General features: G+C 35.3%; 3 protein-coding genes across 5 annotated transcripts; 1 reads left to right on the top strand and 2 right to left on the bottom strand.

The window, feature by feature from the left end:
- LOC109704101 (protein spotted leaf 11) lies at positions 17–7,815 on the top strand. Its single transcript, XM_020224832.1, is given in 6 exon segments — positions 17–599; positions 688–1,485; positions 1,487–1,548; positions 1,551–1,577; positions 1,580–1,669; positions 7,318–7,815. Coding segments are annotated over 6 exon segments (1,578 nt in total). The 5' UTR covers positions 17–51; the 3' UTR covers positions 7,371–7,815.
- On the bottom strand, positions 12,433–15,872 carry LOC109706471 (stromal cell-derived factor 2-like protein; the record flags this gene model as incomplete). Its single annotated transcript, XM_020227299.1, is given in 6 exon segments — positions 12,433–12,803; positions 13,231–13,360; positions 13,453–13,502; positions 14,368–14,508; positions 15,552–15,692; positions 15,805–15,872. Coding segments are annotated over 6 exon segments (614 nt in total), but the record flags the coding sequence as incomplete, so codon positions are not given.
- Positions 17,984–24,038, bottom strand: LOC109706470 (formyltetrahydrofolate deformylase 2, mitochondrial-like). Of its 3 annotated transcripts, none has more exons than XM_020227297.1 (9): positions 23,825–24,038; positions 22,448–22,633; positions 22,202–22,314; positions 21,024–21,174; positions 20,818–20,891; positions 20,317–20,476; positions 18,740–18,838; positions 18,571–18,657; positions 17,984–18,235 (listed from the first exon to the last, which is right to left on the bottom strand). In XM_020227297.1, the coding sequence occupies exons 2-9, from the start codon at positions 22,556–22,558 to the stop codon at positions 18,089–18,091; spliced, it is 942 nt and encodes a 313-aa protein (XP_020082886.1). In that variant the 5' UTR covers positions 22,559–22,633; positions 23,825–24,038; the 3' UTR covers positions 17,984–18,088. The 3 variants fall into 3 exon arrangements, with proteins under 3 accessions (XP_020082886.1, XP_020082887.1, XP_020082885.1); XM_020227298.1 differs by having other exon boundaries at positions 22,448–22,592; XM_020227296.1 differs by lacking the exon at positions 23,825–24,038 and having other exon boundaries at positions 22,448–23,814.

The raw sequence follows: 26,806 nt of genomic DNA, 5'->3' as shown, positions 1-26,806 counted from the left end.
TGACGTAGTGATCGACAGAGGGGGAGCAGGTTCTTGCATTGGGGAGCGGCAATGGCGAAGTGCGATCGTGGCGACGCGGGGTTCCGACTATGGCCGCTCTTCTCCGCGGCGTCCCTCCGCCGCAGGCTCCTCGAGGCGCTCATGTGCGGCGGCGTCTCTCGCCCACGCCGCCGCAGGGGCGGCGGCCGCGGCTGCGCCGTGGCGGCGGCGGCGTTCTCGTCGCCGATGCCGCGGCCGAGGTCCGATCGGCTCGCGGAGCTCCTCAGGGCGGAGGCGTCGGAGTCGGGCTCCGACGAGGCGGCTGAGGCGACGGCGACGGCGACGGCGGCGGCGGAAGAGGAGGCGCGGCGCAAGGTCGAGGCTCTGAAGGAGCTCCAGCGCGTGGTGCGGCGGCTCCACGTCGACGGCGACGGCGGAGATCGGCGGCGCGAGGCGGCGGAGGAGGTGCGGCGGCTCGCGAAGGACGACGCCGAGGCGCGGGAGACGCTGGCGATGCTCGGCGCGATCCCGCCCCTGATCGGGATGCTGGACGCCGACGATCTCGAGCTCCGGATCGCGGCGCTCTACGCGCTCCTCAACCTCGGGATCGGCAACGACATGTGAGCCCTAACCCTAACCTCTCTCGTCCCCTCAGATCGATCCAAACGACATTTCTTAGGGTTTCGGTCGATCCACATTTTGGTTCAGGAACAAGGCGGCGATCGTGAAGGCCGGCGCCGTGCACAAGATGCTGGGGATGATCGGATCCCCGGAGGACGAGGCCTCCCCTTCCCCTTCCGCTTCCGCTTCCGTTTCCGAGGCGATCGTCGCGAACTTCCTCAGCCTGAGCGCCCTCGACTCGAACAAGCCGATCATCGGTTCCTCCGGCGCGATCCCCTTCCTGGTGCGCGCCTTCCAAAACCCTAACCCTAACCCTTATCCTAAACCTACCCCCAACCCGAGCGGCTCCGACGCGCTCCGCGCGCTCTTCAACCTCTCGATCGCGGCGTCGAACGCGCCGCGGCTGGTGGACGCGGGGCTCGTACCGGCGCTGCTCGCGGCCGCGGGCGACGCGGACGCCGGCGCGGGCGAGCGCGCCCTGGCGACGCTCGCGAACCTGGTGGCGGCGGCGCCGGAGGGGCGGCGCGCGGTGGGGCGGAACGCGGCGGAGGCGTTCCCGATCCTGGTGGACGCGCTGGGGTGGTGCGACGCGCCCGGGTGCCAGGACAAGGCGGCGTACGTCCTCATGGTGATGGCGCACAAGGGCCGCGTCGCCGACCGCGCCGCCATAGCCGACGCCGGGGTCGTCTCCGCCCTCCTCGAGCTCACGCTCCTCGGGAGCGCGCTCGCCCAGAAGAGGGCGTCGCGGACGCTCGAGATTCTCCGTGTGGACAAGGGGAAGGAGGTATCGGGCTCGTCGGCGGTGTCGGCGCCATTGGCGAGGGAGGAGGAGGGAGAGGGGGAGGAGGAGAAGAGGGGGGAGGCAGGCAGAGAGGAGGAGGTGGGATGAGCGAGAGAAGCGCGCCGTGAAGCAGTTGGTGCAGCAGAGCTTGCAGAGCAACATGAGGAGATCGTGAAGCGGGCGAATTTGCCGCAGGATTCGCGCCCTCCGAGCACCTCCGGGCGCTCACCGCCTCCTCCACTCCAAGAGCTTGCCGTTCTAAACCCAAACCACAAACACCGAAAATTGGGCAAGCGTTTTTCTCTTCTTTTCTTTTCTCTTTTTCCGAGTAAAGATATACGTAATAATAGGATTATTTTGGTATACTATCTATCTTGCAAAAATTCGATTCTAAATACCATTTCTTTTAATTTATTTGATTTAATTTAAAATTTTAATATATTATTTTTTTTATATATTTAGTTAGCGTATTTTATGTAATTTTCGCACTCGGCTAATTTATTTTTAGGAGTACAATCAACTTTTGATTCATAAGTCACTTTTGATAATAAAATTTTCGATTCGACGATTTCATGCCTTAAACATCATTTAGAGATATTTAAAATCGAAAAAAATTAAATTTTATAATTTTTAATATTATTTTTTTTACGATTAAAAAATTTTAAAATTGATAATTTTTATCGATAGGTATAAGATGCTTCTAATTTAAAATATAAAAAATAAAAATCGGTTGAATTTTAGATAGAAAATTTTATTCACTATTTAGATTGAGATCTATAACTCTGATATTAAATTAAAAATTTTGATTTTTTATTTTAGAAAGTTTAATTTGATCGTTCATTTTATGCTCAATGGAGTTTTTATAATTTCACAAAACTATAAATATTTTTAAAAAAATTTAAATATTTTTTCATATTTAGCGTATGTATTAATTTGAAAGTTTCATCATTTAAAATAGGAAAAACTTCAAAAACCCCCTCTGTGTTTCGTGCATTCTCACTTTGCTACCTGTGGTTTAAACGTATCAATTTACCCCCTGTGGTTTCATTTTATCTTTTCGGAAGCTTTTTCGTTAATATTTCGTTAAATTATATACAAAAAACATTCAGATAACCATCTATATTTATCGAATAGTCATTTTAGTATCTCTTTAATTTTAACTTTGTCACTGATTTTAAAAAAAAAATAATAAAATTATAAACAAAAGATAAAACGAAACCACAGGGGATAATGATACGTTTTAAACACAGGGTGACAAAATGAGAATACACGAAACCACAGGGAGGGTTTTTGAAGTTTTCCTTTAAAATAATTATGCCAACAAGAAATTTTATGTCATGAGGAGGTGGGATGAGCGAGGAGAAGCGCGCCCGTGAAGGCGTGGTGCAGCAGCAGACTTGCAGGAGCAACATGAGGAGGATCGTGAAGCGGGCGAATTTGCCCGCAGGATTCGCGCCCTCCGAGCACCTCGGGCGCTCGCCTCCTCCCCTCCAAGAGCTTGCCTTCTAACCCAAACCACAAACACCGAAATTGAGGCAAGCGTTTTTCTCTTCTTTTCTTTTCTCTTTTCGAGTAAAGATATACGTAATAATAGGAATTATTTTGGGTATACTATCTATTCTTGCCAAAAATTCGATTCTAATATACATTTCTTTTAATTTATTTGATTTAATTTTAAAATTTTAATATATTATTTTTTTATATATATTTTAGTTAGCGTATTTTATGTAATTTTCGCACTCGGCTAATTATTTTTGGAGTACAATCAACTTTTGTTATTCATAAGTCATTTTGATAATAAAATTTTCGATATCGACGTCATGCGTTAAACATAATTTAGAAGTATTTTAAATCGAAAAAAAAAAAATTAAATTTTATTAAATTTTTAATATTATTTTTTACGATTAAAAAATTTAAATTGATAATTTTTATCGATAGGTATAAGATGCTTCTAATTTAAAATATAAAAAATAAAAATCGGTTGAATTTTAGATAGAAAATTTTATTCACTATTTAGATTGAGATCTATAACTCTGATATTAAATAAAAATTTTGATTTTTTATTTTAGAAAGTTTTTTAATTTGATCGTTCATTTTATGCTCAATGGAGTTTTTTATAATTTCACAAAACTTAAATATTTTTTAAAAAAAATTAAATATTTTATCATATTTAGCGTATGTATTTAATTTGAAAGTTTCATCATTTAAAATAGGGAAACTTCAAAACCCCTCTGTGGTTTCGTGCATTTCACTTTGCTACCTGTGGTTTAAAAAGTATCAATTTAACCCCCTGTGGTTTCATTTTTATCTTTTCGGAAGCTTTTTCGTTAATATTTCGTTAATTATATACAAAAAACTTCAGATAACCATCTATATTTATCGAATAGTCATTTTAGTATCCTTAATTTTACTTTGTCACTGATTTTAAAAAAAAAATAATAAATTGATAACAAAAAGATAAAACGAAACCACAGGGGTAAATTGATACGTTTTAAACCACAGGGTAGCACAAAATGAGAATACACGAAACCACAGAGGGAGTTTTTGAAGTTTTCCTTTAAAATAATTTATGCCAACAAGAAATTTTTGTTCATAAAAATATAATAACCTTAATATATATATACACACACACACACAAAGAATTGAATTTTCAGCTTTTTGTCCGACAACATGAGTAATAAAATTTACACTAAGTTTTAGTTATAATTTTATAATATTTCTATCCAGGCACGGTAGATTTTATGATACGCTTATCACTTTATTTTTTTTAATATTAATCTTTTTTTAATGTTAAAAATTTAAAAATTTTGGCTAAACTCCAGAACGGAGGATTGTAAGGTTATATGACCCTTGTTGTTGGTTGTTTGGTAAAAAAATTTTATAGAGGTGTAAAAATTGTTTAGGAACCTCTGTACAAGTTGTAGTTTACAGGTCATTGTGACATATATCTCTTAATTATTTTTAGTTTTGATTATCTCTTGTAGCTAATTTAAAAGCCTTTGAAATTGAATAGTGCGTACATTAAATTTGCCTGTTCTTTATAAAGTTGCAGATTTCATTAATTATTAATAATTACTATAAAATAAAGTTATTACTTTGTATGAAATGTTAAAATTAATTTGGAAATTTTATTTTAGTAATATAAAATTTGAGCATTGCTAACCGGGAAGTGGATACTATAGTTCCAATTTTGACAAGTGCATAACGAGTCCATATCAACTTGACTCGGCCCCTAAAAAACGTCAATAAAAATTTATATTTTAAAATGCATAATAGAAAAGCAGTAATTTCCTATCTAAACTATAATGTCACCTACATAAAAACAAATTTAAAGATTTATTTCACGTCGGCCAATCAAAATTATAGCCCTTTAAAAAAAAAAAGTTGGAGGATATAATTCATATAGCCTATTGTTGAGGGATTCGACATGCATATTTCGCCCTACTGTTACTTTTATTATATTTATTTATCATTTAAAGAAATAGAAGGTCATGATCGTCTCCTCTTTCTCGCTTTTCCGTCTCCTTCAGTAATGATTTCTTCTCTTTTGATTTTTCTGAAAAAGAAAATTTTGTGCTTTCCTTTTTGGATGGAGTCATTTGTCATTATGCCAAAAGCATGGGGTTCATTATTAGGTGGTGGGGCAATATCTATGATCAAGATCTCACTTATTTTTTTTTAAAAAAAAAAATTATAGAAATTTATAGAGCTGAGTTATGGATCATTATGAATCCACTATTCAAACTTATACAGTTTTAATTTTATTATCTACTCTTTTACTTTATTTGATTTATGTGAGTTAACATATTTTGTTTATCTTTACAAATTTAGATAGTATATTTAATGTAATTCTCACAACTAGAGATTTATTAAAAAAATTAGCTTAATTTTTAAAGTCGGCGTACTATTAATTGACTCAAATCAAACAAATTAAAAAATTATGTAGAAAAAATAACAATTTTGAAAACTTGAATAGTCGATTCAAAATAGTCCATTCTCCGTAGTTTAAATAAGTTATCTATGGTTTTTACTTTAATTTTTTTATTATATAAATATATTAATTGGTAAATCAGGGATAAACCAGTTCTTCTTAAACAATTTTCCATGTGCGTATGAGCTTTTCAAATGTTCAAAAAAGTTAAAACAAGCCACTTAAATGATAACTGTTTCAGTCAAACATCTTCCTTCTTAATTACTACGGTCGGTGGGTCGTTTCCATCAATCATATAGAGTACAGAGTCCTTTCTACTGTCATGAATGGGATAGAACTAAAATGGTAAATATTTTGATATAAAACTTTTTTTTTTGATAAACATGTGTAAAATTTATTTGAATTATAGATTATTCTCATTCCACTATTCAATATTTCAAAATTTCTGATTTTATTATCCAATCTTTTAATTTATTTGATTTAAGTCGTTTGATGGCTTTTCGGATACAAATTTATGCTAATAGTTTATTTTAATGAATTTATAGTTATACAAATTGTATGAAATATATTAACTAAACCTGTAAAGATAAACAGTGCATTCAAATTTTGAAATTAAAGAGCCACTCAGTGGTTTATATCAATGAATTAAGGGAGATTTTTAGAGGTTGGGTATTTAAGATCAAAATGGATAATAGTTTAGGCATGTTTTATACAATGTTTACTTTTTTTTTTTGGTAGTTGCTTGGATAGTTTTATTATTCTTGGTTTTATAAGGTAGCATATTTTATCACAAAGGTGATTTATATTATTTTATAACTTTGAAGATCTAGTATAGTACTCCAATCGTGACATTTAATCCAACTCCTTATCTGCTGAATATCACAAGCTTTATAAGTAAATTATAAAATATATTGAAGAAGATGTTTATATATATAAATTTTGCATTGTGTTTTACAATTTGCAATTTTCTATTTAGCCAATTCCAAAATGCAATGGTAATAATTTTTAAACAACATATTTTAGCTTAAAAATGATTTATTTTATTTTGAACGGAGTCGCAATGAGCATTTATTCTATTGCTGTAAATATATAGTGATGCTTCTTATTTATTACTTTGAAATTACGGCAGTGCTATAGATTGCTCAAATACTTTGGTTTTATACCGTCGATTGTATGTCTGATTCATTTGTCCTTATATATTGGTGCACAGATATATGAATCTTCAGTCATTGAAGGCAAAATTTTAAGTCTAAGGAGCCTCATTTTATAAGCTCGCAACCAGTATCCTAATATAACAATCACTTGACCAACCTAGTGATTATTAACATATAAGTTGCCGACATATGCATACATAATGTAGTAATTTTTAGGTAAAAACGTACAGTACTTATTTAAATTATGGACTATTTTGAGTTGGTTATCTAATCTTTCGAAATTTTGATATTACTGCTCAATTTTTCAATTTGTTTGATTTGAGTCGGTCTATAGCATTTTGACTTTAAATTTTAAGTGTGTCGTTTATCTTTACAGAGTTTTTGTAATTCTCGCAATTAGAAATTCATTACAGTAAGTAATCGGTTTAAATTTTAAAGTCGAAGTATCATTAACTGATTCAAATCAAACAAGTTGAAAGGTTGGTTGGTGAATAAAAATTTTAAAAGTTTGGGTAGACACAGATTCAAAAAAATTTATAGTTTTAGGTAATAGTTCAGGTATGTTCTGTACGTTTTTACTAGTTTCTTTAATCAGTTCGTAAATGTGTATTCAAAGGCTCAAAACCATTTTCTTTTGTTAAAATTGTGGTGGACCCACATGTTTAGAAACTCACATTTTACTCCCACAAGTGCAATTTACAGCAGTTACACTGAAATACCAGATCTCTGGTTTACTCAGCTCTGCTTGGGAATCTCAGTGGGGAACTGGGGTGGGTGGTTTTGGGGGCAGTGATAAATTGCTCATCTTTGCTCATGCGTACTAATTTATGCAACCCATGTGCTTTTGTTGCAGGAAAAAGAGTTGGATCTGAGTGCGATGGCCCAACCGAATTTACCAAAGTGAGCAGCATCACGTTCTCTTATAAATTACATCCTCCTCCGGGGCTCTCTAGGTATTGTTGATATTATTAATTAATACATTTTTGTATAGGGATAGGGATTAGATAGCTAGTTTGTGTCCTTTCTTTAGTTTACTATTCTTGTTTAGCGTATAAATATTCTGGGTTTGTATTAAAATATGGTAAATTTGCAGCAGCCCCATTGATCTTCTTCTGCCATCTTTTTGTGGTACTCTGAAACAATTTTGACAAGGAATGCAGTACAAGTCTTGATGCTCCTTTAATTTCAGAGTGTACTAGTAAAATTTCTTCAAAGGACCACAAAAAGAAGGTGGAAATGAAATCTGTGTGCCATTAATTACCGGAGTTAGAAATGTCGGATGTAGCAGCGAATGTTACATATCGTTTTGATCTAGCCTCTCGAACAACTATTCAACTATTCCGAAACTTCATTGAAGCTTCTGTTGCTACCCCTGCTTTTGCTGCAACAAGAAATTATCAAATCATTCTCGTATCTTTCTTGATTAGTTTTATTCGAAAAGCACTTCTAGAAATTCATTCCACCTGCCTCCCAAGGGCCTTCTTATAGTTAAACACTCCTCCTCAAATTTTTTTTTCTTAATATTATTCTGTCTGATTCAATCTCTTTGTCGAATTGACCCTACCCAATAGTAGGTAGTGTCAGGACGATTGACAGCAGGCAGACCTTTTCGGGTTGGTTGGTGAGGGATGGCTGTCATCTTCATGTAAAGTGTAAACCGCCGGACCTAGGAGCTGAAAAGAGGTGAGGGGGAGAGAGAGTGAAAGGTTATATCTAGTTGATCTGTTACTACAAAAGAATTTCTAGTTAGGGCCCCTGTTTGTTGCCTAAATAAAACACTAGCTAGGGCTCATCTAATTTGGTGGCAGGAAATGAAAGCGACGGTGGGGATAGGAGGAACTTCAATGAGGGATTTGGATATCATTCTGAGGGTTGGTGAACTTTGGAATCACGAGATCTCTCTTTTGCTGAATCTATTTTTGTGGGCTTTTTTTTGCAATTAGTCCCTTAAAAAAATTTTATTTTAAAAAGAGTGCCAACAAATTTAAATTTGAAAAAATGGTTCTGGTCCTATCACGTAGGTGCCACATCAGTGCCATGCGGGCGGGTCTGGACTAAATAGTTAAGTCAAACACGATGAACCTTTCACCGTGTTTGAAGAAAGAAAAGAAAAAGAAAAAAATATACATATTATAAAAAAGATAAGTATAAAATATGGTGAATCATTTACCGTGTTCAAACACGATGAATGATTCACCGTATTCAACTTAACAACCCAACCCATCTGCGTGGTGCTGATGTGGCGCTTATGTGGTAAGATCAGGACTATTTTTGTAAATTTAAATTTATTGAAGTTATTTTTAAAATAAATTTTTTTGTAGGGGATGCAAAAAAAAGTCCTATTTTTGTGGATGTTCTGATCCGTTCCAGCTATTGGTGTCTATTCTTATTTGTCATCTTATAACTTATAATAGTAGTAACTCCGTATTAAACAGGAACCCACTATTCGGATCTGAAGTCTGAACAGCCTCGTGAGAAATGATTGTTCTTCTTTATATTATTAAATATAAGCTCCGCCTGTTTGGTTAGATGCGAAAATTCCGTAATTAGGAGAGAAAATTGGAAATAAACTTTACACTATTTGCCAGAGCTAATATTTTTCACTAGTCTTATCAATTTTTTTTTAGCTATATATAAAAATTTAAAAGAATTTTTTAAATTCTCGGATGACTGATGTAATATTTATACTCTATTTTCGAGGGTACAAGAACTATTTTTTTGGGTAAAATTATAGCCGTTATAATTATGAAAAGCATTGTAGTTATTATAATTTGTGTTTGGTTGGGTATAGAAAGCATTGTAGTTATTATAATTTGTTTGGTTACGTACGGTTGAAAATTTGTATTTATAGTTTTTTTTTAAAAAAAAATGTTTAAAAGGCTACTAGTGATGTAAAGCCTATTCTTTGATTAAATTTATTTTTTGAACTATTGCAATTAGAATAGTGACTAGTTTGGACACAGTTCGAACTATTATAGTTGAGACTCTGTGTAGTTTTAACTGTAGCAGTTAGATTCAAATTCATTAAAGTAAACGTCATATTTTGATTTTCATATAGTCATAATATAATTATAATACAGTTGTAACTATATATATATATAAAAAAATATAATTTATATAAAAAAATAACACTGTAGGATATTACAAATATTTTCTAATAAAATATAATGTATAATTTATAAAATATAATTTTTATTGTGAATTTTTGGATAAATATAATGTACAAATTTATATTAATTTTGAATAAATTAAAATAATTGTTATGTGCAAATGCACGTACATTCGACTAATGTATATATATAGCTAGGCCCCCGTCCAACCAAGTTGTTTTTAATGATGCGGCTTCGAAATCGATGATCAGTTCCGTTAGACTTGATCTGCACTATTGAAAATATTTGAAAATTAAATTTTATAATTTTTCGGTATCACTTATTTATCAAATGAATAATCTAAAAATTAACAGCTGAAATTAAAAATCTTATAAAAAATAATAATAAAAGGCTTGAATTTAAGATTAGATGTACTGATCTTACTCTAAATAGTGAAGAATTTTTTATAAAAATTTTATCATATTTGGATTATTTTACACTATTAAATTCACAAACGCATCAGATCTATCATTAAAATTGTCAATTTTGAGTCCTTTTGATCACTAGCCAAATGATGTTGAAAAATTATAAAATTTAGTTTTCAAATACTTTTAATAGTGTAGATCAAGTCTAACGAAGCCGATCGTCGATTTGAATACCGCATCATTGAAAACAACTTGATAGCACGAAAGCCTCCGTACTACCGCTGTATCTGTAATGCAGTTGTAACTTGATAGAGAGATAATACAGGATAAATTTACATATGTACCTTTGACTTTTCATACTTCATACTTTAATTTAGGTTTCATCATCGGATTTTATACTTCATCTTACGAAGGGATCATCCCTCGATCTCCTTTTATTACAAGCAGTTCATAATAATCTTTGTCGGATCGTTGCGCTAACCGTTAATCTTAAAAGCTCGAGCTGTTATAAATACGCTACCAATTCACTTAAAATATACAGATACAGCGCCCACGGGTCATGATTGTGACTTAGTCTAATCAACCTCACGCGATTTCGAATATGATTTGACTCATCAAGCCTTACATTAGTTCAAATATGACTCGGTCCAACATGACCTCATGCCACAGGGCAGTATACTGGCCCATTTAAGTCAACAATCTTCAGGTGATGTACCAGATAAAGTAACTACTGTGATACTTTATTTCTGAAAAATGGTATTATGGCAACTGATAGTTACGCCTCTAAATCAGCAAAAATGTCTGGAATCCTCCCGAATGCTGCTCTCTTATTTCTCTCTCAAAAAAAAAATATTTTGAAGAGTAAGGCCCTTGTTCTCCTAATTCTTCCCTAATTCCCAAACCAAACAATAATTCTCTATTTTATGATAAAAACAATAATTCTCTATTTTATGGTAAAACTGGAGAAAGTATATTATAATTAAACTTGTGTCTTTTGTATAACACGTTATTATTATTTAAGAAGAAAAAGAAAAATATTTTTTTATTGAATTTTCTAGCCACGTGCAAAATACTATACCTGTAAGCTCAACAAAGCATAAATTGGACAACTCCCAATCAGGTGAGTTAATTGAAACAAGAACCAAATATCAATGCATTAATAGCAACACTTTTACCGACCGTCCCTAGAGCAAGTGGCAAAAGATTTGGTGGTTGGTACCTGAGGTCGCAAGTTCGAATCTTAGTTGATTCACATTTCCAGCTAAGCTTATTTCTAAGTAAAATAAACGAAACGGATAGCATATTACTTATCTGTCTCAAAAAAAAAGAAGAAAAGAAACACTTAAGTTCAACGGCTCGTTAAATTTTGCAATAAATTGGTAACCAATAATGTGAAAATGTAAAATCTTGGAGTGACATATTTCTCTCCCTCATTCTGTGACAAGTTCAAACAATTTTGTCCAAGAGCTGGAGCGTGCAGGAGTGTTTATTTCGCTGAACAGGTCGATGGCTATGCTATCCTCATTCCTCAGCTTGTTAAAATGTTGTTTTTTGTTTTCAGAAAAATGTGGCTGAGTTATTCGCCGTATTCATTTTTACAAAGTAAAGTTAGTTAAAAATATTAAATAGCTAAGTTTCTAACTTAAGATTTCGGTATCAATCATCAAGCTTTTAGTCAATTGCGTTAAGTTTGGTCGGTCTCGGACTCTCGGGTTGATTAAATGTTCCAATAGAGAACGTTACACGACAACATTCCCTCGAACATTTCATCGATGTTAAGTATATTATTGGATCATTTTACATCAGATTGATTGTTTAGGTAATATGGCATTAGACTCACTCTCTCACAGTATCTCAAACTCTCGCCATTCAATGGATCTTCGATTCAATCCCCATCTTCGAGCACTGAATAATACTAGCATCTAGCACTGCAACACCTCCTACGGATAAAGCAAACTCCTACGGATAAAGCAAATAACAACATGACATGACTGATTATTCGTCTTTCTAGCGAAAAACATCAGAATAATAACAGAATATGAGTTCACACTCATATGAAGGCAAACTCTATTAGTTTGTAATAATACTAAATATTTGTTTAGAAAATGTTTGGATTGAAATAAACGTTCTTCGATTGAAAATTAAGTTCGGTGGGAATAAAAATATTGATCTTGTCATCAATTAGCATATACTGAAAACATTCACCATCCAGCGGCAGATTATATTTGTGGCTACCTAACAGATCTTCTTGATATTTTGATATTTTCATGATAGATAATAACAAGACTAATACTCTTCATGAACATAATTTTTGACCGAATCACAACTTCATCGGTCCAAATATGGTGATGACGAAGGCCCAATCTTATATCAATTACACTTCTAACAATTGAAAATTTCAATTTAAAGAGCTAATAAGCGGCGCAACTCGAAAGTGAGCTGATTCACGAGATACAATAACTAGAACCACAAGAATGACTAGAGACTCGATCGTTACATTTGCAAATTGTAGGCGGCCAAAATTTTTACAACAAACTTCCATTATCATTTCCACAGATAAGAGTAAAAAAAATAAAATTGGTTTTGTTCACGATTCTCCACTGATTAAGAATTATACCTAACACAGCAAGTAATTTGTGATCTATTCCACGATTAGTTCAAAATTTAAACAGGCAACATGTGTCAGCATCAGCTCGACGAGTTTATAATCCTGTTTCAACTCTACGAGATTTTTAGTATCTATTTGCTTCCATTGACAGGAAGGTATACCCCCTCAGCTGCTAACCAGATATTGTCTGGACGCTTCTCTCGGACACCGCAAACCTGCAGCACCGTAATTTGTGAATAGAACATTAAAAACGTCAAATGTATAAGAGAGATCATAATCAAGTTAACAAGAAGACAAGTTCTAACAACTTAATGCAGTAGTAGTTCTTGAATTTTAAATCTGGTGCAATTTGATCCATAATCCACTCAACTAAATTTATTTTCATCTGCCATTTGTTAGTTATATGGTCAACTCTCAGCAGACTTGAAAATTGTTCATGGATTATGGTCCCGAATGACAATGACGATGTAACATGTTATGTAAGTTCAAGGACTCGAGCTTTGTAAATGAAAGATCAAGAGCGAAACTGCAATGTGGCGGACATTCGGGAACTTCCAGTATATTCTATCTTAAGAGTCAAATATAGAGATACCATGGGGAGTGACACTGTTAAGAGAATATCACTAAATTCTCTCTTCTTACCTCTTGCTGCCCTCCAGCGATGCGAGTGTACTTCTTGTCGTGACTGTGTAAGTAGCCCCCTGTATCAACATGGCGGAGTCTTACTCTTTGGTCTTGCCTCCATGTTTTTCCACTACCTTCAATCTCAAGCCTGAGGTAACAAAATAAGGAAGAAAAAAGATATTGACTATATCATAAAATAACGGTTCAAGGTACATGAGTAAAATGAATAACAAGTCACACCTCCAGTAGTCCCCAGTATCTGATTCACCATCCGCTCCAAAGCAACTCACCTACAGATGGTGGCAAATTAAACCTTCAGTATCGCACCATCCACTTCATTTCATTGATATATACGTGACAATAAGAACATAGTGCAAGTAGAATTAAGTTATAGGAGAAACTGGATAGAAAAGGAATGATTCCTTAAAATGGGTGGCAAGACCTAAAAAGAAAGATGGGAGAATACGGGTTTCGCAGCCAACTTCACATACTTTGGAATTATGGCCTTGACGAGGCTGCTAGATTTATTAAATCTATGGTCGAAATGTTTAATGTACACCACCTTCCCTTAATGCGCTCTATGCTGATATTTACCTTTATATATGATATCTATAGTTCCTATTCGAATAACCTAGTCTTCAGTGTGGCGGACAGCATATACTTACTCTATGCTGTTCCTTTTGTTCCACTTCCTCTTTTTCATTGCCACCGCACCGCCCTTTTTCTCAAGATATTTACCTTCAGGGTTTATCTCTATTCATCTGATGTCCGTAACCTAGTCTTCATTTTAGTGAACTCCGTACCCTTCACCCTTAATTTACTGTTACAATTAAGTTCACAACCAAACCTTCTATCAAATTGCCAATGACCCAAAAATCTCCTCCAGTCATCTAATTATCAATCTATTATCAAGTAACAAATTTAACTTAATCAATAAATCATGTTCAGTTATTAGGACTCCAGCGAACATCAAATAGTTTTGATTATTACAAAATATTAATTACAATGTTCGTGTTGCAAGACATAGTAAATTGAATTTGAACCTGCTGCAGCCTGCAGGGCATGAATCTAGTACTCGCAAGATAACTCAAACAAGCATTTACTCGAATAAAAGGTTACCACTTCTCTAGATAGATCAACCCAAACAACACTAACCTCCAAGTTCCCAGAAATTGGCGACGCATGCAAGTGGCTATGCAGCCACTTTCGGGTCTTCATATGTTGCAACCTGATAATTGTTCCACTTTTAATGGCATCGCCTTGTTTGTCAGACGAATCATGGGTAGGTCTTACAATCTACGAGAATGTACAAAGAGAAAATTAGCATATCAACTTAAAGCTACTACTATATCTTGAACAACCCAAAAACCCTATAAAATATTAACGACACAGATGAGATGGATGAATGTAGGAAAAAAAAAAAATGAATGCATGTGGAAAGACTTACCAATTAGTAATTATCAAAGAAGCACATAGAACAAAGATACCGAGCCAGGGCATAATGTACATTATACATTAATTGCTAGACAATATATCCAACTACTTTTCGAGATTTCAACACACAACAAAAGAGACTACATGACATTCATTTATCTCCCGACAAAAAAACTAAGTTGAAGGTTGAGCAATATATAATTCATTCTAATTCAAGAATAAGTCCCCCAACTTAAAACACTGGAGGGGGAAAAACAAAAGTTAAGACCTTGTTATGTTCCCTGTAAAACTATGGAGACCAGTTTCAGGATAAAACTACTACTCATGGAAGACAAAATTTAGGGTTTGTAGTGTTTTGTTTAGTAGAGAAAGAGAGGCTTTCAATTTCGGTTCCTGCAAGTTCAGAAAACGAAAATTAGAAGCATTTCCTAAAATGTGTAAAAATGATTTTTCACTAGATCGAAAATTGTTTTCGAGTCTTGCATATGAGATATGAAACACTGGTTAAGGAAAAGTTGAATCGACGTAATTACATCCTGGTTTTTGGCCAAAGTTAGTGAAAGAAGAAACAATAGTTCCACAGTGGATCACAAAGATGCCGAGGAGATACACTACTAGCCATACATGGTGGGTGGATCTTTCCACGAAAGATGAATTATTTGCAGGGTTCTTCTCGCCATTGCCGTGGCCGACGGCAAATCTAACATTTCTACTCTCGCTAAACTTCGGCAACAACCGAATTAGACATCAATCCATTCGTTCCCAAAAATGATGGGGGAAATTTAAACTACTTCAAATCCAAAGCAAACATTTCCACACACTAGATATACCCCAACATTGAACAACACCTAATTTCCAAATTATACAGATCAAAGCAAAGCAAAATGGCGATCCACAAAACGTACCCAGTAGCTATTGGAATCATCAACATTGGGAAATCCCGTGACCGATTGTTGCCCGCTCCCGGACCCGTACGGAACATCATGCGAATGCAATCGAAACTTGGTCTTCTCGTGCATCAATTTGATCACGCTGCCGTACGTGATCTGAACCCCCCACCCCACAAAAAAAAACCACAAAATTAGAGAAACAATCGGGAAAAAGAGAACACGAAGAAGCTAACTCTAGGTGCCGAGATCTAGGGTTTCGGGGACCGACCTCGACGCTCTCCGCGGCGGCGGCGGCCGATACGGAGACGAAGCCCTCGTCGACGCGGAGGAGGAGGAGGAGGAGGAGGAGCGATAGGGCTAGGTGGAACGAGATCGCCATGGATACGAGGTGGAGGAGGGAGAAGAAGAGGACCCAACCACGTACGATGAGTTTGGAGGAGGAGAAATGGCGCTCGAGAGAGAGAGAGTGAAACGCTTTTATAATCACCGGTGAGTGCGGTGACGGGCGCGGTGAGATTACCGGGGCCGAGCGGTGAGGATACCGCCTCGTGCTCCGGCGTAGGAATAGAGCCTCCCCTCGCCTTCGACGTCGTCGAGAGGCAATTTTTAAGCTTTGTTGTTGTGCTTATAAGCGTTGGATCACCACGTCGATTAACGGTTTTGTGGCGAATGAGAGGATGCCGCGTGGCAGTTTGTGTGACGTGGAGGGATCCTACTGGTTAAGAGCTTGGAAAGGGGTAGTTAACACGTTCTTAAGTTGTCCTAAGCGTCTTTTATTTTTTTAGTTGAATTTTTGGTTTAAGTTAGCCGTCCAACCGTTTCAAGATCTGTCCAATATTATTAACAGTATATTTTTTTAAGTCTTATTTATTAGTATTGTACAAAAATCTTGAGACGATCCGACGGCTTAAAAATCCAAATACATAAATATTCTTGTGCGTTTAAAATCACATGAGCTCAATTTTTTCTTTCTCTATGTATAGAGAGAGAAATACCAAGGACTTCACGAAATTGCAGTATAATTTGATTTTCTGGCTTAACTTCGCTAGCGGAGCGGGCTGTAAAGGAGGGCTAAAACCAGCCGTCATTATGGGAGAGAAAGGATCATGTGCCGGACTTAATGGTTCCAAAATCGCCAGCGAAAAATCAAGGGTTATGAACAACCGTTAGAATCACCTTGCATTCATAAGGACTCGTTACTATGTGATAATAGGTGAGTTAATGTGTGCTTTAATGTATGCTTAGTTGTGAGTTAGTATAGATTAGATTTATTGTATCTATGAGCCTATAAGTAGAAGGGTTGGCTAAGACCAAAACAGAATTAGAGACACAAAAGGAGTTATATATTGTAATCCAATTTTTCTAAATAGGTTTTTTTTAGAACCTTTACCCCTCTCTCTTCTCTCCTTTTTGCATATTTAGTCGTAGGACGTGGAGGTGTAGGCTTGCAATAAAGAGTTAGGCTTATCTATCTTCGAGCCGGAAGGCGGGCGCTACACGTGCTTTGCGAACAAAAATACTAAGGTCGTAACAGAAAGCTGACTTGAAGTATTTCTGATAGCATAAGTTATTGGTACTTGTAAATTTTTAGTCCTTAGATCAAGTAGTTGTAGGGCCGTGGTTATAGCATTCATGAGTTTAGTAGTGGTTGATGGAATAGTATTATTCAAAAAATAAAAATTATCAAAAGAATAAACCTAATGATGAAAAAGTTAGTAGCACTTACAAATTTAAATTCAAAATTTATAAATTTTTAATATTATTTGCCTAATAATTAAAAACTACCAATTTTGAAACTTAATAAATATTAGATAAATAATATTAAAAATTTATAAAACTTAATATCAAAAGAAAATTAAATATTCTAAAATATGTACGATGGAGTTCGTAGTCTATAGCGAGAAATAACACAAATGTAAATGACCATTTACTTTTACAAGTATTCTGGCTTTATTTGAAGAAATAAATTAAATTTTTTATTAAATTCATTTTAATTTTATAAAATTTAATAATTTTAATCATGGTTTAGTAAATGAAACTAAAATAACTGAACCTTCTCAAGTTCTTGGGAAATTTACCCCAAAAAAAACACTAATTTAGATGAAACAAAATTTTTAATTTAACTAATTAGAATAACTTAAGTAAAAAATTAAAATTAACAGTTTGTAAAAAAATAATAATAATAAAAAGAAGAAGTTGAGAGACCAATTCCAAAATGGCCAATAGTTGAGGGGGACTCAATACATTACCTAGAACTAAAAATCAATTACTTTATATATTTACATATGAGAGAGATAAAATGTACTAACTCATAATTAAGAATATATACATCTAAATATGAAGTTGTGGATGTTTCTCTTCTTGGTGATAAAATGTGCATATCACCTTGTAGAGTAACATTAATGCTATAACTTAACTTTCACATTATTAGGCAAATTCAGGGAGAGTTCAAAGAAATATTATGAACTTAAGGAATGATAATCAAAGACAACCCATAATGTTACAGATTATTAAATTGCAAATAATATAAATTATAAAATTTCACAAGGGCCTCAGAATACAACAGTTTTTTTGGATTCGTAAGGTAACACTCTGAGTTCACAATAAGATTTTATTGCTTGTGCAAGGCACTGCTTCTCAAGATTCTCCGACTTCATCACAAAGCTTTGTAAGGTATCTCTGTGAGAGACTCTCTCAACCTGTATCACATGAATAAAAGAGTCAAAATTTTGGAGCTGTAAGTAATGTCGAGTGGCGTTTATACAGTAAATCGAACGATAAACAAAAGATTTAACGCGATCTTCTTTTTGGCCCACTTCTGTTTTCTTGAAGATTAGTTTCACCCTCATATTATGGATCATTAACTTTTATTCTGAACCAATCAATAACATATGAAAACCACTAAAGTTACTTGTTTGATTCATCATTATGGATCATTAACTTTTATTGCAGGTAGGTAGCTATATTGATACGCTGACCAGCATATTCGTATCAATGCAATCAAAAAAAAGAAAAGAATTGTGAACACAATCACCATCTGTTCAATGATTGCGCCAGCATCGAGTTCTTCTGTCACGAAATGACTTGTCGCGCCGATCAATTTAACCCCAGCATCAAAAGCCTGGAGTCATAAAAGAGATTTTAAAGTTTAAACAACAATCTTAGAGACCAGATTTGAAGAACAAGATCTAGGAAATGCAGACCTGTTTAGAAGGATTTCCACCCTTGAATGATGGGAGAAGGCCGTGATGAATGTTAATGACATCTTTACCGTAAGTTTCCAAAAATTTTCCGGACAGGATCTGCAAGTAAGAACTAATTAGGTGATACTAGGCGAAAAAGACGATGTAAAATGAGTGTATCCGATACTTACTACACCTCAATAATGCTAAAAAAAAGTGCACTTATTTCTTCACGCAAACATCACTACCACTGCTGCTGATAGAACAGCAACTAACGAAAATGTTTCATGTTTCTAAGCCTATATTCACATCTTTAGTTTCCCGAGTCTTTAAAGGGCATGACGGCTTAAATAATAAATACCAATCAAGGCGCGAAGCAAAAGTACTTAAAACTTGAGGCTACAGAACCAATCTCCGGATAGCCAAATTCCAGTTCATATAAAGGATGAACCACTTCAAGCAAGTTTAAGCACATTCTTACTTAGTTAAACCTGACATCTTTTTCATTCAGCAAACCAAGACATTGTTTCTTAAAACCCTGCGGAATGTAAAGGCTTATATATATTCACAAGGTTTCACTTGCAAATAGTTACTCTGCTTCTGCATCTGTAATGCACTGGATCTTAGCAAATTGCAAGATTCGAGTGTTTGATCTGTGTGTGGAGCCTTTCCACAGTTTTTGGAGGGTCGTTGATAGTGTCCCGACCCTTGGCACGCATCCCGAGGATGTTGGAGTAGGACTTGGCACCCAAAATTCCAAAATCGGAATTTTTGGACAGCTCTCGGGTAGCCCGCAGCAGGGCTTGTACCGGAACAAGACTGGCCTTGTACCGGTATAAGGGTTGATGGTTGTANCCCGTTTTGTGGTTTACTTTTCAGAGCCTTCGGCACCGGCGGAGGCACGGGATCGCGGCAAGGGGATCGCTTAGCTAGCTAGCGAGGAGCGGTACTTTGCCTAGGTGGTTTACTCTTTCTTTTTGTAGTTGAGAGAGAGAGAGAGATTTTGTATCCATGTATAGAGACCACCTATGTACCTACTTATAGCTCTTGTATTTGGGATTTTCTATTGTTCTTACTCTATGTTTTATTTAGTGGATTTACTGTTTTATCCTTATCCCTTGTTGTAGCATTTAGACATTTATTATGCTCTTATACTTCTAGATGTCTTTTATTATTGCTGTTATTATTGTTGTTTTTAGACGCCTTATATGTTGTAGACATATGGCGGGTCTGGGCACGCGCCGGGCGGGCTCCCGCTGGGTCCCGGGGCGTGACAGCATCATACAACATATCAAGCCAAAGGTACTTTGTTAGCTAAAGCAAAGTTCAAACTCTCAAACAAATTACAATAAGACGACTCCAGTTTACAACTCCAGTTTCCAATAATCAGATGCTTATTTAGCCCATAAATTTCTGATGGTTCAAACTCTCTTGTTGTTTCCGGGAAAGAACCACTCTAAACAAAATAAACTTTAATAAAATAACTTTAGCTACAAGTACCACAAAAAATTGGTAAACCAAAAGTTTTCTTAAATGAGTAGGTTTCCAAATGCGGAAGTAGGCACTTGAAGTTTTTCGAAGCACTTTAAATATTTTACCTGCATATATCTTGCGAGCACAAGAAAATCTGTCTGTTCAACCAATTCCAGAACTTCCTGCTCTCTTTTATTTCCTGAAGTTGTTGGTAAGTAGTGATATGGAATCCCATGTCTCTCAAGAAAACGTATAACATGGGTATTTGGAGATCTGTTATGATTGCTGCGAAAATGAATTTATTAGTTGCTAAAAAAAAAATAAATATAATATGGAGACAGCCTCAACTATTGGTCATTTTAAATAGGCACTTTCACTTTACTTTATATGATTGATACCCCTTTAACTTTTAGTGTATCTGATTGCTGTGAATATAATATAAAATCCCTGATTTAATCAATTCCGAAACATCAAAGTTTAACGGGTTTTCAATTAAAAAAAATGAAGATTTGAAGAGACTACTTCATAAATGGCTTAAAGTTGAGTTCTCCATAGCTTTTTTTTTTTGCCGCGGAAGAAAATCATCTAAAGTAAAAACCAGAAAAGAAATACATTAAATATATCACCTTATTACGCAACTAATTTCCACCGGAAGCCTACCCTCCTGCCATCTATGTAGCAAATCTACCAAACAATGATCCTACACAAGCAATAACTACGTCAAACTACTATGTGTATAGATGATATAATCAAATAGTTGGACACTTAAGTAGTTTATCGTGCAACTAGAGAAAGTAAATTTTAAATAATAAAAAGCATATACGGAACCTACCTGCTTTGAAGCAAGAACTGCAATCTTATATTTGGGGTCTACATCAGGGACCCTTACAATAGATTTTTCTGCACTGAATAACCTTGATAATCTGAGGAAGTCACTGTCCAACACGTCCCGTGGCCATCGTACAGGATCAAACACAAATTCACTGCAGAAAACTATTCTCTTTTAGCAGACATTAGTAATGCGGATAATAAAAGATCTGAACTTGTAAAGTACTCGGATTGTTTAAAAAGAACAACATGCTAATGGCTAGGCACATCTTATTATAATCATTGAATTAACAGGATTTGCTAACAGACAACTGACTAAAGCTAGAATACTTCAGAAGTAAACGTAGCCGTTTACTTCCAGGTCGTTTCCCGCAATAGGATATCCGAATCGATGATCAGCTCCGTTAAATACGATCTAGGCTATTTAAACTTCCTAGAAACCAAATTTTGTAATTTTACAATATCATTTGCCTACCGATCAACCAGCATTAAATTCATCTTACATTACCAAGTGATAGCGAAAAATTCTGAAATGTGAAATCCAAAAAGTTCAAATACACTAGATCATGTTTAATGGTGTCGATCGTCAATTCAGATAAACCATTGTCAGAAACAATGCGGAAGTAAACGGTCTTGCTTGCTTTTAGAAGCATTATAACCTAGCTCCAGACAACCAGTATTTTCTCTCAATTTGAGGAGCTTGATGGGCAATTGTTACCTTATCTATCAAAGAAGACGGAAACAGAAAGCATCGGGGATGTCGACTATTAATCAACACGAGCCCTAAAACTGTCAGTTACGGATTGCAGTCAACTATCTTGGCAAACATTACAATACCAAAACATTAATCTGTCAGATAACAGCTGCATTTATCGTAGATTTTACTATTCTTGATCCTTTCAGAAAACTAAATCCACCGAAGTGATAAAGCAGAACTTAAAAACATACAAGGGATAAGGCAACTTCACAAGTCCCAAAATTTTCGATCTGTTTCAACTTTCTACCTATGTCGATCCTAAATTAACCCCTCAAGAAAAATATCAAACATGCCGGTCCAATCTTGAAAACAAAATCAAAAGGGTTAGTGGTGATTATAACTTTCTTTGCACAAGAAACTAATTAAATTGAAAGGAATGGATGAAATAGCATGGGAAAGATAGAGAAAGGGATGAGAAAATTGACCTTCTAGAGTAGAAGACCTGTTTATTCCCGGGAACAAAGACGTCGATGCTATGTATATTACCTCCTCTGGAGGCAATGCATTCCGAGAGCTTAGCGACGATTCCCACCACATCCTAATCATAAAACTTAACAATACAATCTCAACTAAGAAAAGATCGTTCGATCTATCCTCAACATTTCATATCTATCCGAAATCAAGAAACAGAAGCACGAAAAGAGAGGGGGATAGGAGTGCATGAATCTCACCGGGCACTGAAAAACGTGGATTCCGTGAATGGGCGCAGAGTAGGAAGAGAACACCCTCGCTGCGATTCGTCGGAGGCTGGAAATGGAGGAACCCCTTCTTCCAACAACCATGCCTTTTTTCTTTTCTTTTCTTTTCTTTTTTTGCCTTTTTTTTTGTTTTTGGTTATCAAATGGGAACGGTTTATCCTAGCACGAGTTTGGTAATGCACCACTCACCAATGTTAGATTTGAAAAATAATAATAAAAATTGATTAAAGAGCCAATGTTGACCAAACAAAATTGGATTAAAAAACAAAGGTTTACTAATACAAAAGAATAAACTTGCTCCCAGTAGCAAATAACCAAATATGAGGCGATAACACAATCAAATAAAACTATCTCCGCGAATGAAATCTAAGGTGAAAATTGTAACCAGAGCAGGGGTAAGGAGAGATAACATAATCAAATGAAACTACTCCCAACCTATAAAAAAGAAATCAAACAAACTAAACAAAATATCCTGCATGTATAATCCAAAGCAAATCATAACATCTATAGCTTGAATGGATCCTTACGTTCATCCCGAAGATGCTACCTATGTTTCTTTGAAATACTATCATTTACTGAAAAAATTCGCTCAAAAATTTTCCTAATGTTCATGTAGCATATACTAGGAGACAAAGAAGAAGATTTTGTTGCTCATAATGTTCCTGAGCATGCTTTTGATTTTTTTAACTGATGTGACATTATCGGACCGGAAAATCCAGTTGGAGGTAGATTCGGATGATAAATAGTCCATTTGGCATGAATTTGGATTCAGATTTGGTCAGATACTCACTGTAACTGTCGAATTCGGATACATGTTACGAACAAATGCTTTTCATATTCGAATTTGAATTTGGATTCGGATACGGATATCAGAGACACAATACCTATATTGATGCATATATTATGTAAAAAATACAATCACACATACATGCACATTACAATGTGTATTTCTTTGTACTCTCTATCTCTCAATAAACACACACCCTAATCAGTATCCGTCCAAAATCTAATTTATATCTCTGATCAAAAATCCGATTCGAGTTCATACTCCACATAAATCCAATTCGTATTTGTATCCGTTTTAATATCCGTATCCAAATTCATATCAGCATGGAAAAAGAGGGGAAAAAAAGTCCTAATGCTATATATTAACAAGACCCTGTCACTTATACACCGTTCTCTAATGGCCTTCTCAACTTTTTTTTTCTTTTTTTGTTCATTAACGTCTTCTTAAATTTTTAAATTTTTTAATAAAATCACTCCCAATTTAGTTGATAACAATTATTTACTAACAAAAACAAATAAATAAGGTTCGAACTTGAACAATATTGTCATTTGTTAAATCGGTACCTAAGAAAATGAGAGAAGAGGAAGCGTCGATCGATGGAGCAGACTGGAGGGAGACGTAGGCCCGACTGGGCAGACTGCTGCTTGCTTGGCGTCCGACGGCTGGCGGCGGCTGACGGCGAGGGAGGGGGAGCGGGCGGCAGCGAAGGTCTGTCAGAGAAAGAGAGAGGCTTCAGATCGAGAGACGGCCGAAAACATGCGTCTCATGCGACTTGGATATACGTTGGATTTTTTTTTTCTTTTTTGAATAAATAACCAGATTTATTTAGTTTGTATTTACCGCACTATGATAAAAGTAAAAAACTAAAATAAAAGTTTTGGAGATTAAGATTTCGTTTGGATTGTGAAAAGATTGCGTTACGTGCGATGATAAAATACGATAAAAAAATATTATGTTTGTTTTCATATATAATGTTGTCATCCACGTATCGTAATGAGTTAGTTATGATATAATTTCTGTGGTTCCGTCAAAAAATGTAAAACCATATCCGTATATGTTTTTATCCAAACTTTATTTTCTCTAATAATGTTAGATGGGCCTCAATAGCAAACTAAGCCTAAGGGCCCGTTTGGCCTTATATTTCTGAAAATGTGATTTCTACGGAATTAATTTTGGTTTGAGGAATTAATTTTGACTAAGAGCCGTAAAGCGTTTGGTTTAGTTTAGATAAAAGCGATTTTTCTGAAATGATTTTGTGAAATTATTTGACAAAATCTTTTTGATGTTTACATATAATAATATTTTTACTAAATTTTATTTTAAAATAATTTAAAATTTGAATTTAATTAAAAAACTTAATTTTGAATTAAAATTTCAAATTTGATATCTTAATTTAAAAATAAATTTAAAATTTGAAAATTTAAAGTTTAAAATTTGATTTTTAAATATAAATTTAAATTTTCAATTCTCAATTTAAAATCTAAATTTCAAATTTGAAATCTAAAATTTAAAATTTAAGATTTAAAATTTATAAAATAAAAATTAACATTAAAATTAATATTTTAAAGATTTGAAATTTAAAATTTAAAATTTAAAATTTAAAAGATTGGAAATTTAAAATTGAATTTTTAAAATTTAAAAAATAATTTTAAATTTTGAAATTAAAATTTAAAATTTAAAAAGTTAAAAGTTTAAAATTTAATTTTTTAAAGTTTAAAATTTGAATTTGAAAATTTGAAAATTAAGACTAATAATTTTGAATTTTAAATTCTAAAATTTGAAAATTACAATTTTCAATTTTAAAATTTAAAATTTGAGATTTGAAATTTAAATTTAAATTTAAATTTTAATATCTAAATTTTAAAATTTAAATTTTAAAATTTAAAAATTCAAATATGAATTTAAAATCTAAAATTAAAATTGAATTTAAATTTAAATTTTAAATCTAAAATCAAAATAAAAATTTTGAAGTTTCAGTTCAAAATCAAAATCAGATGTCAAGAAGCAAGTTTTAGCTGTTTCTAATTTTGGATCTCGAAAATCAGCAAACTGATTCTAAAAATCAAAATCACATTTGGAAAGTAAGGTTGGCAAACGCACTATTGAGCTGAAAATTACTTTTGAGCCTAAAATCACTTTTCAAAAATTAGGCCAAATCCTCCCTAATAGACAGATTAATAATAATTATTGATCATGGATGGATCTAAATTGGGTTGAATTGTAAAACAGGCTGGGTGGCCCGTGGACAGGCCCGACCTGACACAGACGGCGGCCGTGCTGAGCTGCATGTCGCCGACCCGCTGCCCTGCACGGCATGGCCTGCTGTGTTGGGGCCGGCCGGCAAATGGTTTGGGACGGCACAGCACGGCACGACACGGCACGACACCGACTGCATTCCGGGGCGGCACTGCCCTTTTTGGGCCCTGGTAATCAGGCCTGGGTCATAATTTTTGAACTGGTTCCGCAATTCGGTCTTGATCTGACAAGCTTATAAATTTTATTGAATTGGATTCGGACTCACACTAACTCGGATTCTAACCCAGCCCATTTAATGCGACCAGATCAAGTTTGTTGAGAAGTTTGGTGAGTAGGAATGCAAATTGATCCGGGTTGGTAGAGCTCCCGTCCCGATTCGTCTCGAATGGGCGGTAAGTAAGAATAAAAAAAATATAAAAAAATATAGTCCGTCCCAAATCCATCCCAATCCGCCAAATAAATGAAGAGGGAGGCGGGAGACTCTTTTCTTCCTTCAATTGATCCCGATTTATAAAAAATCCGCCAAAAATCCGCTCTCGTCCCAATCCGCCCTGAATGGGGTGGTAAGTGCAAAAAAAAAATAAAATAAAAAATAATCCGTATCGAATCCGCCCCATTCTGACAAGAAATAGGAAACCCTCCTGCCCCCGGATTCGCTTGATTGCATCCCTATTGGTGAGTTGTGTGATTTACTTTGCATTCGGATTTTAATAATTTGTGCCAATTCAAAAGTTTCTGCGCAAGCCTCTACAATATATGTCTATTAAAAAAGAATAAACGGCTTCTCATTCAAATTTTTTTTTAGGGTAAACTTTAAATTTCCTCTACCGTGGTTTAAAATTTATTTTACCAGAAAATTTATTATGAAATAGGATGGTAAAATAAAATTTTTTAAAAAACTATAAGGTGCCAAAATAAAAAAATACGTTAAATCACAGGAAAATAAAGCGTAACTTTTTGAACCACAGGATGACAAAGTGAAGAGGAGCTAAAATCAAAAAAGGCAAAGTAAAATTTTTGAATCACAAAATGACAAAGTAAAATAAACTAAATTACAACCGGCAAAGAGCTTGGTGGTTGGTACCCGAAACCTAAGTTCGTATTCTAGTTGATTCACATTTCTAGCTAAGTTTATTTCTAAATTAAATAAACGAAACAGGTAGCATGCTACCTATCTCGCTCTCAAAAAAAATAATAATAATAATAAGCCCCTCATCACCATAACTCCTCAAAAAATAAATCACCTACCCACATTCCATTGCATATTTTTGACATCCCCCCCCCCCCCT

The sequence above is a fragment of the Ananas comosus genome, linkage group 2, assembly GCF_001540865.1.
Source record: "Ananas comosus cultivar F153 linkage group 2, ASM154086v1, whole genome shotgun sequence".
Classification (NCBI taxonomy): domain Eukaryota; kingdom Viridiplantae; phylum Streptophyta; class Magnoliopsida; order Poales; family Bromeliaceae; genus Ananas; species Ananas comosus.
This window is presented reverse-complemented; position numbering and strand designations above follow the sequence as displayed.

Bases quoted from the DNA above. Each gene is read 5' to 3' on its own strand.
- LOC109706470 (XM_020227297.1), bottom strand. From the start codon at position 22,558: ATGGTTGTTGGAAGAAGGGGTTCCTCCATTTCCAGCCTCCGACGAATC. The intron at 21,175-22,201 runs GTCAATTTTCTC...AGTTTTCTGCAG, and splicing joins CAGGTCTTCTACTCTAGAAG to TGAATTTGTGTTTGATCCTG. The intron at 18,839-20,316 runs GTAAAATATTTA...TCTTACTTGCAG, and splicing joins TGCTCGCAAGATATATGCAG to ATCCTGTCCGGAAAATTTTT.